The sequence below is a fragment of the Saccopteryx bilineata genome, chromosome 1, assembly GCF_036850765.1.
Source record: "Saccopteryx bilineata isolate mSacBil1 chromosome 1, mSacBil1_pri_phased_curated, whole genome shotgun sequence".
Classification (NCBI taxonomy): Eukaryota; Metazoa; Chordata; class Mammalia; order Chiroptera; family Emballonuridae; genus Saccopteryx; species Saccopteryx bilineata.
Window position 1 is genome coordinate 120584273 of NC_089490.1, and position 14719 is coordinate 120598991.

Here is a 14719-nt window from a genome sequence, read left to right on the forward strand (position 1 = left end):
GTGATCAAGATAGTCAAGATATATTATGTAAAAATAATGTAAGCTTTGTAGCATAGTGGCCACATATAAGTTTAGGATAATGATTGTCATTAAGATAACAGGGACAAAAATAGAATTATGGAAACATTCTAAGCCAGAATGTGGGAACATAATTATCTGAAATAGATAGAGAACTTGCGGTAGAGAGTCTAGGATTTCAAACTCCAGAATATTTGGATTTCTCACTATTTGACGTCTTCGCATTTCCCAATGTTTATAAAATATTTGCTGGCTGCTGGGTTGGTACTCTGAGAGTCAGGATCAGGGACATATTATTTGGCTAGTGGGTGGAATTCAGGTAATTATCACCAACTGTGAAAAAAAAATCTCTTAATTACAGTCTTTCAGTACTTCACTATTTTTAGGCTCTCAATTCTTTCTAAAGATGGTCAGTAATGAAGACTCTCTTTTTTTCTGCCAATTTGTCTGAAGATGTTCAAGATGAAGAGAATGGTAGAAAGCTGAATTTTTCTGGAAATGATAAAAAGATATTTGGATCTGGGAAAGATCCTCATGGCATTAAACGCTGGGATCATTAAGCTGACTCACTTCCGTTGCCCACCCCAAGATTAAAGGCAAGAGATGGTGATGGCTGCCGGGGGGGGGGCATTATATTAGCCTCAGAGGCCACTGATGGATATATATATAATTTTTTTTTAGAAAGAGAGAGGGAGTGGGGACAAACAGGGACAGACAGGAAGGGAGAGTGATGAGAGGCATCAATTCTTCATTGCAGCACCTTAGTTGTTTATTGATTGCTTTCTCATATGTGCCTTGATTGGGGGCTACAGCAGAATGAGTGACCCCTTGCTTAAGCTAGCAACCTTGGGCTTCAAGCCAGCGACCTTTGGGCTCAGGCCAGTGACCATGGGGTCATGTCTGTGATCCCACACTCAAGGCGGTGACCCTGTGCTCAAGCCAATGAACCTGTGCTCAAGCTGGTGACCTCAGGGTTTCAAATCTGGGTTCTCAGCTTTCCAGGCCAATGCTCTATCCACTGTACCACTGCCTGGTCAGGGTGATGTATATTTTTGTGGCTTTTCTTAGTTTTCTGCATAATGTAACCATATCCTGTTTCCCCCTGAAATTTCAGTAGCATCTCCATCACTTGAGAACGCCCTGTGGAGTGGGAGTGACTTGGGTCTGGGGTTGTATGATGAAGTGACTGTGGTGAGGGTGGAATATGGGTAAGAACTGAGGCTGCTATTGGTTTCCCCAAAGGAAACTGATCAAGTCTCCCAGTTTGTAAGTTTAATTATAAAGGAGGTTCAGTCTTTTTTTTTTAAATACCATTTGTATTTGGCCTTTCCAGGCTCCAGATCCCAGTGTAGAACCCTGGAGGTTTGGGTGACAATGTGTGGTAGCCTCGGGGATTCCGTTAATACCTTTGGTGTAAGGCCTAAGCCAAATGCAGACTTCCGGTGTCTATTTTCCGAAGAATGCAATGTAGTTTTGGCCTTCTTGCTCCATGGATAACAAGAGGAGAAGGAAAAAAAAAACCAAGGATTAAAGCAGTTCCCCTGCAAGGACTAGACAGGAGCTGAGCTGGACTGAACTGTCAATCACAGATCTTCCCAGGCCAGAGGACTGCCACTCAGTAGACCCTGTGGGCAGGAAAGTGAGCATTCCAAACCCATCTTTCCACATGGAATTCTGGAGAGAAAACATAAGTAGCAAAGACATTAAAAAAAAAAAAAAGAGTATACCAATGGAATAATCCAAAGGAGGATGTCAGGGGCAAAGAACTTTAATTTGCTTATCAAATTGAGAGTCCCGTGCTGTGCCTAGCAAGTGGAACTCAAAGAGAACCTCCGCTGTTATTGATTTCATGGCTCTTGTAAAACGAAACACATGTAAAGGGCCAGCAAATTGTGCTAGGAACTGTGACTAACATAAGGAGGACGGTGCGTACTCCACAAGTTCTTCTTGTATTGAGTGAAATTGACGTAAAAGTTTGAGGAAGGGAAAATCCTCGTCCATTAGATTTTCCCTATGTAATCTTAATTAATGGATCTAATTATTAACTTTTGGACAATTTTATACCAGTAAAAGAAAATAAATACAAAACACACAGCTATGGTTAAAGAAAAACAACCTTTTGAAAATTTTTGTTTTAAAGTAATTCAAATGTGCCATTTCTACACTCATCTCAGGGTCTTTGCATCTTCTGTTTCCTGAGCCTGGCATGCCTGTTCGCCTGATATCTGTGTCCCTGGCACTCTTACTTTATATGGTTCTCTACTAAAATATATTTTCAGAAAGGACTTCCCTGATCTATTTATATAAATTAATTCCGTTCCCAGCCCTTACCCGCCATTACTCTACTCCCAGCATCTTTATAGCTTCATCACTGTCTGGTACATTACTTGTTTGTTTATGCTCGATCTCCCTTCACTAGAATCATAAGAACCAGGAGAATAGAGGTGACTTTTGATTTGTTCATTGATATATATAAGTTGTACCAAGAACAGTTTCTTGAACACAGTAGGCATATGATAAATGTTTATTTAATGAATAGAGGTTGAAATAAAATGAGGGGGTTGTGTGGTAAATTTTACATTTTTATATGTATATAATTTTTATGTGTTTTCTAAAATGTGTTTTATGAGTTTTTAACAAGTGAATAATATAATGGTTTCCCCAAGAATAATGCATGGACAACAGTGGTGACTTATTCTGTGCATCATTACCCTTTTTATATCTAAAACATTTTGCTTTTTTAAGTATCTGCAAAGATTATTTTTTTAATACTCATGGTTTTCCTGTAGCTTTTATCCCTTCAATAATAACTAGGGTAAATGTTTTCTTCCAAGATGCCCCTAAAAAGACATTACTTTTTATATAAACAAAAAACAATTAACAGAAAATAGCAGAAGAAAAACTATATAAACGAGGACGGAAAATATTTTACCTACAGAAATATACTTTCAACTGTCTTCATTTCTCATGCTGTTATTAAAAATATCTCTGTCTGGAGAGAACCGTCTTGTTTCCATGCTTACTTCTCCTTTGCTTCTCTTGTGAACTTTTTGAATTTTGCGTCTGGCAGCCGTTTTGTTTTCCTTGGAACTTAGTACTGTGTAACATACTGTTAGCTGAATGCTGTGATGTAGAAATTTATTATTAAAAATAAAAGTGAGAGAGAGAAGAATTTATTCCATAAGGAGGAAAATGACTTCGTGTCAAGGAAGTTCAGATTTTCAAAATGCTTTCTATAACAGATGATGTTTCATTTCAAGGAAGTATACTTGTTTCCCACGAATAAATATAAGGGTCTTCCTTTGGCCTATTCTGACAGTAATGGGGTTGAGAAAGCAGGAAGGATACTTTTTTTGGGGGTAGAGAATTTCTTTATCAGATGGAAAGATTTTGTTTGCCCTGTGTAGGCATAACCTGATGATCTATATATTCCTAAACCTTCTGGTAAGATGTTTATCAAAATGTTACCCAGAGGAGTAATCATAAATAGCCAAAAGGGTATCTTTTATAGACATTGAGAAAAACATTTTTTTCTTCTTGAATTAAGCAGCCATATACTTTTTATCATTCGTTTTCTATTTTTAATTAATTTTTGTCTCTTTCTCAATCCCCCCGCATTTTACATTTCTAGCACCTTTATATAACTAATCATAAAATCATGTTTTCCTCCTCCAAAAACATTATCATATCATCATAATGAACTTTGTCTCTTTTCCCAGAATTGCCTAGATATCATGCTGCTACTCGTTTATTCTGAAATCTCAGTCCAGATGAATTCAATTGCAAAAAGAAAAAAATAATTTCACAATTTCAACTTCTGTTCCTCATTGTCATGGCCCATTTCTATCTTTTATCTAATTTTATGAAAATGTCAACTGACTACTTTGGTCATCTGCAATTTAATACCAGTCATACCTGTTTGATTGAAAAGATGTTCTCATTGATATAACATCAACATCAATTTTCAGCACTTAATTTTGAAATTCATTGACTTCATCGTACAAGCTCTCATCTTTATTTTTTGTTATAACTGACCATTTGTTTTTATTTGTCTTAATCATTAGTCAAGGAAGTGGAGATAGACAGGTGTCTATGTACTTCCTAAAATATTTATCCCTGTAGTTTGGCTTTAACAAAGAATATGTACTGTCGCCAAATATTTCACTTTTAATTTAAGTAATTTGCAATATTAAATAAGTCAGGCAGTTTTTCTTTTCTGTTATAGCTTTCTCTAACTTATTTATTTGTTTGTTCTATTGTGTGCAAAGTATACACAACAGAATTTAACAACTTTACCTTTTATTTATTTATTTAAAAGCATATATATTTTTTCCATTTAATACTAATTCTATTAGTTTTTGGATTTTTTTAAGGTATACTAAAAACATTCTGCTTATTTATTTATTTATTTGAGAAAGAGAGACAGACAGGAAGGGAGTGAGATGAGAAGCATCAACTCATAGCTGCAGCACCTTAGTTGTTTATTGATTGCTTTATCATATGAGCCTTGACCTAGGGTCTTCAGCTGAGCCAGTGACCCCTTGCTTAAGCCAACAACCTTGGGCTTCGAGCCAACAACCATGGAGACATGTCTATGATTCCATGCTCAAGCCAGCAACTCTGCGCTCACGCTGGTGAGCTCGCCCTCAAGCTGATGAGCTTGGTCTCAAACCAGTAACTTCAGGGTTTTGAACTTGGGTCCTCAGTATTGCAGGCCAATGCTCTATCCACTGCACCACTGCCTGGTCAGCCCATTCTGGCTATTTTCACCTTTGTTGCATGATCTAAGGACAGTGCTCTTACGACAGCAAAGTAAATTCAATATGCAAATAAGATAAAAATTCATATGCTATCATGTGCTAGTATGAAGCAAGTTCTCATCTTTTCACTCTCCACTCAATCCCCCAGCTGTGCCTGATGTGGAGAGGTATAGTGACCTGACACCCTGTCCAGCCCCCCCACCACTTTCTCTACATTTAAAAAATAAGTTACAGAAAAATATAACAAACTATGTACACAACTGATATAACTGATGCAGATTTTTTGACTTAGATTATTTTATTTAAAATAGGTTTTTACTGATAAAGCCCTTGTATGATTTCCTTAAGTGCAAAGGGGAAAGATCCAATTGATTTCCATTGAATAGGAACAATTACAGTGTCTTATGTATCATTTCAGAGTTCATTTGTTTTAATGTTATATTTCACTTGGCATGCAGATGTCTACAAGTTTTTATTACTTTGTAGAAAGTAGTAATAGTATACATTTAAAAATATTACCATGTTCTTAGTCAACGCACACCATTAAAATATAGTAATAATAATAATAACATATAATACTAGAGTAGAATTTCTTTACCCTAAACTCTCTTGTTTCTTGTATAATTCTGAGAAATAACTATCTCTGATACATAAATTTTGGCCAATTTTACTGTTTTATACTTCAAAGGAAAAAATCATATTTAAAGACTAAATATTTAGAGCTTTACTTTATAAATTCTGGTTTGTAAATTGGCAAATTTATTTTGTAGCAAGTGATCCAAATGAGTATACCTTTTGAATCTTTTTGTTCTTTGACTAAAAATTATCTTTAAGATAGTTGATGGCAGAGGGCAGTGACTTCCACACTCATTTTCGTTCTGATCCTGGCTCAGTATTACCTTCTTGATTTATTACACTGGGGAACAATTTTTTTTTTCATTTTCTGTTGCATAAAGTTTTAGAACTGTTTCTGTATATTTCTGCATTGCTGATTCCAAATCTGAAATCTGTTTTTTGGTGCATGCTCTAGTTTTTATGCAATTTTAATTTCTTTTTGTTACAGTTAATGGCATGCATTGGTTTTTAAATTGGATTTAAAGGGCAGAGACTCTTGGATTGAACATAACCACAAGGCAATTAATGTTTTACAAATATCACTTTTACATAATTGTAGTTGTTTTTAAATGTAAAAAATTATTATCTGATAAAAACATTCTCTTATTTTGTTTTAAGATTAAATCATGGCTTCTTTGATTGATTTTATTTATTTTTTATTCATTTTAGAGAGGAGAGGGAGAGACAGAGAGAGAGAGAGGAGAGACAGAGAGAGAGAGAAGAGGGGAGGAGCAGGAAGCATCAACTCCCATATGTGCCTTGACCAGGCAAGCCCAGGGTTTCGAACCGGTGACCTCAGCATTTTCATGGCTTCTTTGAGTAGGCGTAAATGTAAGAATAGTCCTGACATCTTCTGTTATATATGTGGCTGTTACACACTTCAACGTCAAAGGCACAATCTTTTATCATTTGTGACATGTGCATATAATGCCTATTTTCAAGTTCCCCTTGGTGATCAAGACAAGAATTGGGCTCCTCATACTGTGTGTCATAATTGTGAGGAAATGCTTCGTGACTGGACAAAAAGAAAATGCAAGGAATGCCTTTTGGTATTCCTATGGTTTGGCATGAACCTAAGGACCACAGCAGTGACTGTTATTTCTGTCTGATCCATACAAAGGGCATCAGCAAAAAAAAAAAAAAAAATGGCATATGATCGCATATTCTAATATTCCTTCAGCAATACGACCTATCCCACACTGTGAGACACTCCCGGTTCTAGTTTTCAATGGTTTTATTTCTTCTAAGGATGAAGAAATTGAACATGGTGATCAAATGTATTTTGATAAGATGCATGAGGAAATGGTTGTATAATCTGAAGGGTCTTCTTCTAATGCCAAGCAGTCATTAACCCCTCCACAGTTCAGCCAACCTGAATTGAATGACTTAGTAAGAGATTTGGGCCTATTAAAGAAAGCAGCTGAGTTATTAGCCTCCAGGCTTCAAGAAAAGAATGTATTTCACCGGTCAGCTAAAATATCCCATTTCAGGAAGCGTGAACAAATCTTTGTGGACTTTTTTCCAAAGACAGATACTTTGTTTACTGTCATGAAATCAGTAGTCTTCTCAGCCAGCCAGGTGTTACCACTTATAGTCCAACAGAATGGTGGCTATTTCTTGATAGCTCTAAATGGAGTCTGAAATGTGTTCTCCTACACAATGGTAGTGTTTATGCAGTGGTTCCAATTGGTTATTCAACTCATCTGCAAGATTATAATGACATAAAAATTGTCCTCGACTTTCTGAAGTATGAGGAACATAACTGGATCATTTGTGTGGATCTTAAAATGATAAATTTCCTGCTAGCACAACAGAGAGATTTCATGAAATATTCTTGCTTTCTGTGTTTGTGGGACAGCCGAGCTCGGCAGAAACACTGGACACAGAAGGAGTGGCCGAAACATAAAGCTCTGGAAGTAGGGATGCAAAATATTGTGAATGAACCTGTAGTTAATCGAGACAGGATCTTTTTCCCCCACTTCACATCAAACTTGGCTTAATGAAGCAGTTTGTTCAGGCTTTGAATAGAGAAAGTGAATGCTTTCAACATATTATTCTTGCTTTTCCTGCTTTGTCTTTCAAGAAGATAAAAGCAGGTGTATTCTATTGACCTCAAATTCGAACCTTCATTCTTGACGAAGAATTTACCAGGAAGATGAATAAGGAGGAGAAAGCAGTATGACAGTCTTTTGTGGCAGTTACAAAGAACTTCCTTGGCAACAAAAAAGCAGAAAACTATGAACTTCTGGTTCAAAGGATGGTGTTGGCTTTCCGTGACATTGGATATAACTTGAGTGTTAAGATTTATTACCTGAACAGTCACCTTGATAAGTTTCCTGAAAATCTTGGAGCTGTTAGTGATGAGCAGACTACTACTGGAGCATCAAATGAGGTTGTCCTCAACAAGTACACAAACGCAAGAGCTACAAACACAAATTTTTGCCTAAATAGAATTTAAATAAGTTTTGCATAAATTTTATGATTAATATAAGTGTTTTAATATGTTCTATTTTGAAATTAAGACATTCTGATGCAATCATATCTTTTAGTGTATTAATGTATTTACTGCATTATATAAATTACTATATTTTCACAAAGATGATGCCCAAGAAGACATTCTATTTCATTATGTTAAACTAAATGTTGAAAATATTACAATAAGATGAAAAAAAAATTTTACAATAAGATGAAAACCTAAAATCTTGAATTGCAAAAAAACTGTAGCTTACAGAGAAAATTTATGTCAGATTTGAGATCAGCACACTGGAATTAGGTAAGAACAAGTGTTTTTGTAGATGCGACAAAAATTTTGTTCCCCAAAGTTATGTATATCATCAAATATTCTCTCTTAAAAGACTATATTATGGATTACAATTTGTGCTTGTGAGTTTTCTTTACCTCTTTTTATTGTGATACTCATATTATACTCATATGTAGTAGAATTTACCAAGTTATCCTACTAATTTAAACTCATTCACAAAGAGGATAATGATTATAACAGACTTTTTGAAAGTACTCTCTTTAGAAGATTAAACACTGAGGAAAAAGTAGTAAGCCTTCTGCTTAAAAACCATATTTTCTCTAACAGCCTAGTGCTCAAGTCTGTCATGTCTTTAGAGTTGCCAAGGCAAGTGTCTCATCTTCCTGTTGCTAACGAAAGGGAACCCAAGTCCTCAACAAGGCAGATGATAAAATGTGTCAAGACTTGTTTTTGACATTTCTGGTGAACAACAAATTAAGTGTTCTTAATTTATATGTTTCCAAATTAAACTAGTTATTTCATTAATTAACTAGCATTTGTTAACCTTATTATAATCAACTTTAAGTTAGTATTATGAATATGTACCGGTAAAGTGATACATACCAATAAATCTAGAAATAAAAATAAGTAATAAAGCATTAAAGAAATATCAGCTCTGTTAAGCATTCCATTTTATGTGATGATTATCTGGACTAATTTAACCAGAACTGTTTGCTAGCTAAACTGTAAATAAATCATTGGTTTAATTTCTAAGACTTACAATAATTGACTATTCTTATTAAAAATGAAAAATTTTAAATTATTTTGTTTTATTTTTCACTAATGCCATAAGCAATTTCCTATGTAATTTTTTTGATAAAGTCTTGAAAGCCAAATTTTAATCGCTATAAAATATTACTGTATTTTTGCATTTTATTTACTGACAGAAAGGGTATAAAGAGTGTGTAATATGTATAAAATTGCTATTACATTTTTATATTGTATATGAAATATATATGACATACATAGTATGTGCATCTATATATTTGTGTGTGAATATATGATATATATATTTGCAAAGAGCTAGCAATATATCAATATATATGCTTACTCGTGTTATTAAATTTTCACCAATATTCAACATAATTAATTTGCTAATTTAGTAGGCTACACTAGTTTCTTGTTAGTATTTATACTGAATTTTTTATTTCTAATAAAATTAACTTTTAGCCTAAATCTACTGACTATAGATATGTGTTCTCTAATTGTCCTTATCCTTCCCCCAGATTTCTACTAGGAGTATGTTTCTTTGAAGTTAGTAAATTCCTAATATACTGAAGATGTGTTAGCCATTTACTGCAGATATTTGATATTTCGCCAGTGTGGCAGTTGTACTGATATTTGAAGATTTTTATTAGTTGGATCAATTGATCCTCTGTGTTTCTGTTTTTTTTTATTAAGTAGAAAATCTTTTTACATTCTAAGGTAGTATATGCCTGGATATTATTCTATTACATATGAATACTGTTAACTTTTTAAGATTTAAATCTTTATATCTATCTAGACTCATTCTGTTATATAAAAATCATAATTATGTCCTGTGTATGAACATGTTGAGAAGTTGGTTTTATCAATGTGCTGTTAGTGGCAGGCGTACTCATGAGGAGCGAGTGTGCTGGACAGCTGGAAAGTGTTTTATCCCTTTTAATCAGTACTTTATATTTTCTTAGTATTCTTCTATTTAAATGTTATTTCCAATAAATAAATATCATGATTTGTAAGCAAAGTAGCTTGAGGCTATCATAACAATGGGAATAACTTGATAATGTTTTGAATCCCTGTTTTATGAAAATCTACATTATGACTTTGGGGCTTATTTCACATTACATAATTTTACTCCATTGGACAATCTTATTTCTATGATATTATTAAAACAACTAAAAATTATTGAAATACTTTAGCCTTTTGGATTTTGTCATTTATGACAGTAGATTAGGCTAACCTAGTGCATTTTTTCAGCATATTTTTCTGGTAAACTAGGAATTTAATAATATACTACTCACAAAAATTAGGGGATATTTTATCACTTCATATTATTTTTTAAATATCCCCTAATTTTTGTGAGCAGTATATGCAAAACAAGCTTAACACAGTTTAACATCTCTCCAGGATGTTCCTGACAAAGAACTATAAAACTATACATTAGCAAACTCTTTTTATCATACAGTGATATTAAAATATCTTTTATGTCCCACATTGGTGGGACATAAAAACAAGACTCAGAGACATGGACAAGAGTGTGGTGGTTACCGGGAGGTGTGGGGAGGGAGAGTGCGGGAGGGAAGGAGGGAGAGGGGAAGGGGGAGGGGAAGGGCACAAAGAAAACTAGATAGAGGGTGATGGAGGACAATCTGACTCTGGGCGATGGGTATGCAACATAATTGAATGACAAGATAACATGGACATGTTTTCTTTGAATATATATACCCTATTTATTGATGTCACCCCATTAACATTAATAAAAATTTATTTAAAAAAATGGAATGGGTTCAAATAACAAACTCACATAAAGTAAGGGTAGTACAGAAGCTCAGTACAGAAGGGATGGGAGGAGCAATTTCACCCAATTACCAGTTCCAAAAATCATCTCTTAAAAAAAGAATCTTCAAACTGCTAGCAATTGAAATATTAGCTATTAAACCAGAAGTTTATTACTTCATGTATGTTCATTTATTCATGATGGCTATTTAATACATTACTAGTAAAACGTGCATTTCAACAGCCTAATTAATCTTTAAAAGAAAGAGTGAGATATTTGCTATGTAAAATAAGTATCATTTAACTTACTGTAATTATTATATTATCTTCCAGCTCATGGGACATTCAGAATGGGACCACAAACGGGGGCCAAGAGGATCACAGGTTTGTTTTTATGCTGTCCTTTTTTGCATTTTGAGCCATGAATTTCTGAAACTCAAGAAATAATAAGAAATATAGAGAGGAAAAGGCAAAATAATCCTGCCATTTGTTTTTACTTAAGTTTGCTATAATTAAAGTCTGGTTTCAAATCTCGAAGGCAGAGGACAGGCTATTGCTCCTAAGAGCTTTATGGCATCCTGGATTGGCTGTTCTTATGAATGCAGATTTTATATTCATTGTGTCTCTGCCGAACACATTTTGATGAGCAACTAACTCTCTTGATTTTACTCACTTCCTTTGATAATTTTCCTATGTATTTTCTTCTTTTCTCTATATTCCTGTTTTTGGTTAAATATTTTGAAATATAATCAGACTAAACCCTGAACTAATTACATATTTTGTCTCTAAATTAACTCTCTTCGTCTTAGGGAAATAGAAAGATGAAAGGACCTATTATTTTGAAAAGAAACACAGTCTAAACCTTTCTATATTACCAGACTGTTTTCATTGTCTTACTTTATGTCTTAGGCAAGGAGAAAAGCTTCCATGACGCATTTTTGCTTTTTAATGACCTAATTAGACAATGTGGATTTGTTTTGCTTCCATAATTACTTTGCCTGACAATAAAAGCTGAGTTTTCCCCTAAGAAAATTATCTCTTCTCCTAGGATATTTTGTGAAGAAATATAAAAATGATTTATCTCATAGCAGGCTGTGTTTTCCTGACTATAAACATGCCAAATGAAAATTAAGTAGGTGGGACATTTTTACCTCTGCTGCTCACATTTTGCACTTGCCACTAAAAAATATGGTTAAACAAGATTTGAATGTGCAATACTGTATTTGCAGGTTCATTCTGGAATGTGAAGTTCTCCCAAGTGTTTTACAGAGCTGTGCTGTCATTAAGTTTGCATGGCTAACTGTTTAATTTAGGTCACTAAGAAAATAAAACCAAGCCAGTCAGTTTTTTCTAGTTGATATTTTCATAGCTGTGGTTTTATTGTTATCCATTATTAATTTGATTTAGTAAATAATATAAGCCAGTACAATTAAATTAGGCTTGCTCAGAAGAATTTATGCCTTGCTTTTCCTACCTTGCTCCAAAGTCATTAATGACATGATAAAATTAATGTATGTCAAATGCTTTGTGATTGTAAACAATGGAAAGTAAAGATGAGCACAAGTAAGAGATTCCATGGTTTCCGATTATTGCCACCAAAGACATTTTGATATTTAAAACATGCAAAGTAACTGGTTGAGGCCATGTCCCTTCAAAGCAATGCAGTATCATATTTAAAAAATTATTGTTTAAAATATGTAATATTTACTCCTATTATGACTTATTTGAATAAAATTTATCTTCAGGTTTGACTGGTAACTCTGTCAATATAATATTGAAAAAATTGTTATAAAAGTACATTTATGTTAACTTTAAAACCTAAAAATTCCAATAAAAATTTTAAAAATCCAACATATGTCACATAGCTGTAAAACTTTAGAGTTGTACATGTATACACAATATGTGTTCATAAATAACATTTGCTTTTATTTGAATGGTTGAAGTGGTTCTAAACAGCAAAAGCATTGAACATTTTTGCATGAACTACCATTATCAGCATCAAGGTCTTTCTTAGACCTCTCAACTAGCTAAGTAAGTTTTCCCAGTGTAGTACACTTTCTTCTTACTTTGAATTAACTCAGAAAAAAATTATCGAGGTATAAAGCAAAACACACTCCAAAAAATAAAAACTATAACTACAACAAAAAACTTAGAGGTGGAGATTTCAGATAAATAAGTTAAATATTAAGTAATAACTTCTCTAATTTTAATTCCCATTGGGAAAAAAAAAGACATTGTATATGTACTTTAGATCATTGATTCTTTTTTATCTTGCTATTATTTCCTTGGACCGTATGTCTAAAGTCTTTCAGCCATTCAAAAGGAATTTCGGACAGACTAAACTTGACCACAGACAAATTCCATCTCAGTTTGGTTTCAGTGAAGTGAGATTTTAAGTATTGACTATGTGTAGGTCTAACTTTGAAGAAAAACTGAATGACAAGATTACTGTTTTCCAAGTGCTCACAAGTTATGGTCGAAAATAGAAAAATATTTAAATACAGGGTAGGGCAAAATTAGGTCTACAGTTGTGAGTATGCAAAACACAGTTTATTCTTGTATTATCTATTAAGTATTGTATTATTTTTATATGAACAACTGTAAACCTACTTTTGCCCCACCTTGCATATAATTTGCATACAACTCAAGCTGGTAGAAGTAATATGAACTATATAAATGAGGTATGATAGGGGTTTAGGTGGATATTAATGTCTAGTAGAACTGGGAAATATTTTCAGAGTTGATGGTATTGGAAGTGAGCCTTCAAGGATGGGTTAGGCTTCGCGACTGCAAAAAGAGGGAAAGATGGATGGAAAAGCTTCAGTGAAAGTATGAACTAACAGCATGTGGGACAATTCGGACACTTGTGAATTTTTTTTAAAACTGCTTTATAAACACTTACTGACTAGAGACTGTTGGGGAAACTACTGTCAAGGAATGACCTGGGGAATGTTCATACATTATTGATAAGATATAGGAGGAAGTAAGGAGAGAAGAATTTGAAACCCAGTGCTTGAAGGATTAGGGTTATTAACACAGACCAGTTTGCAGGGAAGATAGTGCATTAAGTGAGAGGTGCAGGTAACAATCCCAAAGAGAATTTTCGACAAATACCTGAGGTTCTGTCTTGGTACTCTGAAGCCAGATTAGCGCAGAAGATAGGAGTTTGCAAATGCTAATCATACATGTGGTAATTGAACTACACTGGTATATAGATATCCTGAAAGAATAACACTTAAAAAAAAAAACAGAAGAAAGGCTGCTTCTTGAGTAAGACCTGGGGAGAAAGTTAGAGCATGCAGGTGGTCTCACGAGAGAGCAAGTGAAGGAGAAATGATACAGAATCAGAAGTAGTGTGGCATCAAGTTCAAGTAAAGAAAAAACATGAAAAGTGACTTTGGGTTTAGTGATTAGCAGGACATTAGTAAACTTTGAGATTGCAGTTTTGATCAAGAAGTGCTGGAAAGCAGAATATAAAAAGTAAGAAGAGAATAGTGTAAGATAGTAGAAAGATCTCTTGGGGGAGTACTGTTTTAAAAAGAAATGTGTGATTAAGAAAATGGTGGCAGCAGAAGTGAGTGTAATGTCTCTTTTATGCTGAGGTGCATGTCTTAATACTTACTAAGAATGAGTATAGAAAAGAAAACACTGATATCTTTTCTTTTCCTTTCTTCTCTTTTCTTTTCTTTCCTTTTTTTTCTTCTTTTCCAAGTGAGAGGAGGGGAAATAGAGAGACAGACTCCCACATGTGCCCTGACGGGGATCCATCCAGCAACTCATGTCTGAGGCCAATGCTCTGCCCATCTGGGGCCATTCTTGTAACCGAGCTATTTTAGTGCCTGAGGCGGAGGCTCCATGGAGCAATCCTCAGTGCCTGGGCAATGCCCTTGAACCAACTGAGCCATGGCTGTGGGAGGGGAAGAGAGACAGAGAGAGACAGAGAGAGACAGAGAAAGGAGAGAAGTAGGATGGAGAAGCAGATGGTCACTTTTTCTGTGTGCCCTGACCAGGAATTGACCCAGGACATCTACATGCCAGTGTGACGCTG

General features: G+C 34.4%; 1 protein-coding gene across 2 annotated transcripts in view; it reads left to right on the forward strand.

The window, feature by feature from the left end:
- PDE3A (phosphodiesterase 3A) overlaps positions 1 to 14719 on the forward strand; it is a 326308-nt gene that overhangs the window by 198700 nt on the left and 112889 nt on the right. For both annotated transcript variants that reach the window (XM_066264580.1, XM_066264581.1), the window contains exon 2: positions 11005 to 11055. In XM_066264580.1, the coding sequence (XP_066120677.1) occupies positions 11005 to 11055 (51 nt within the window). The remainder of the gene's footprint in view (positions 1 to 11004; positions 11056 to 14719) is intronic.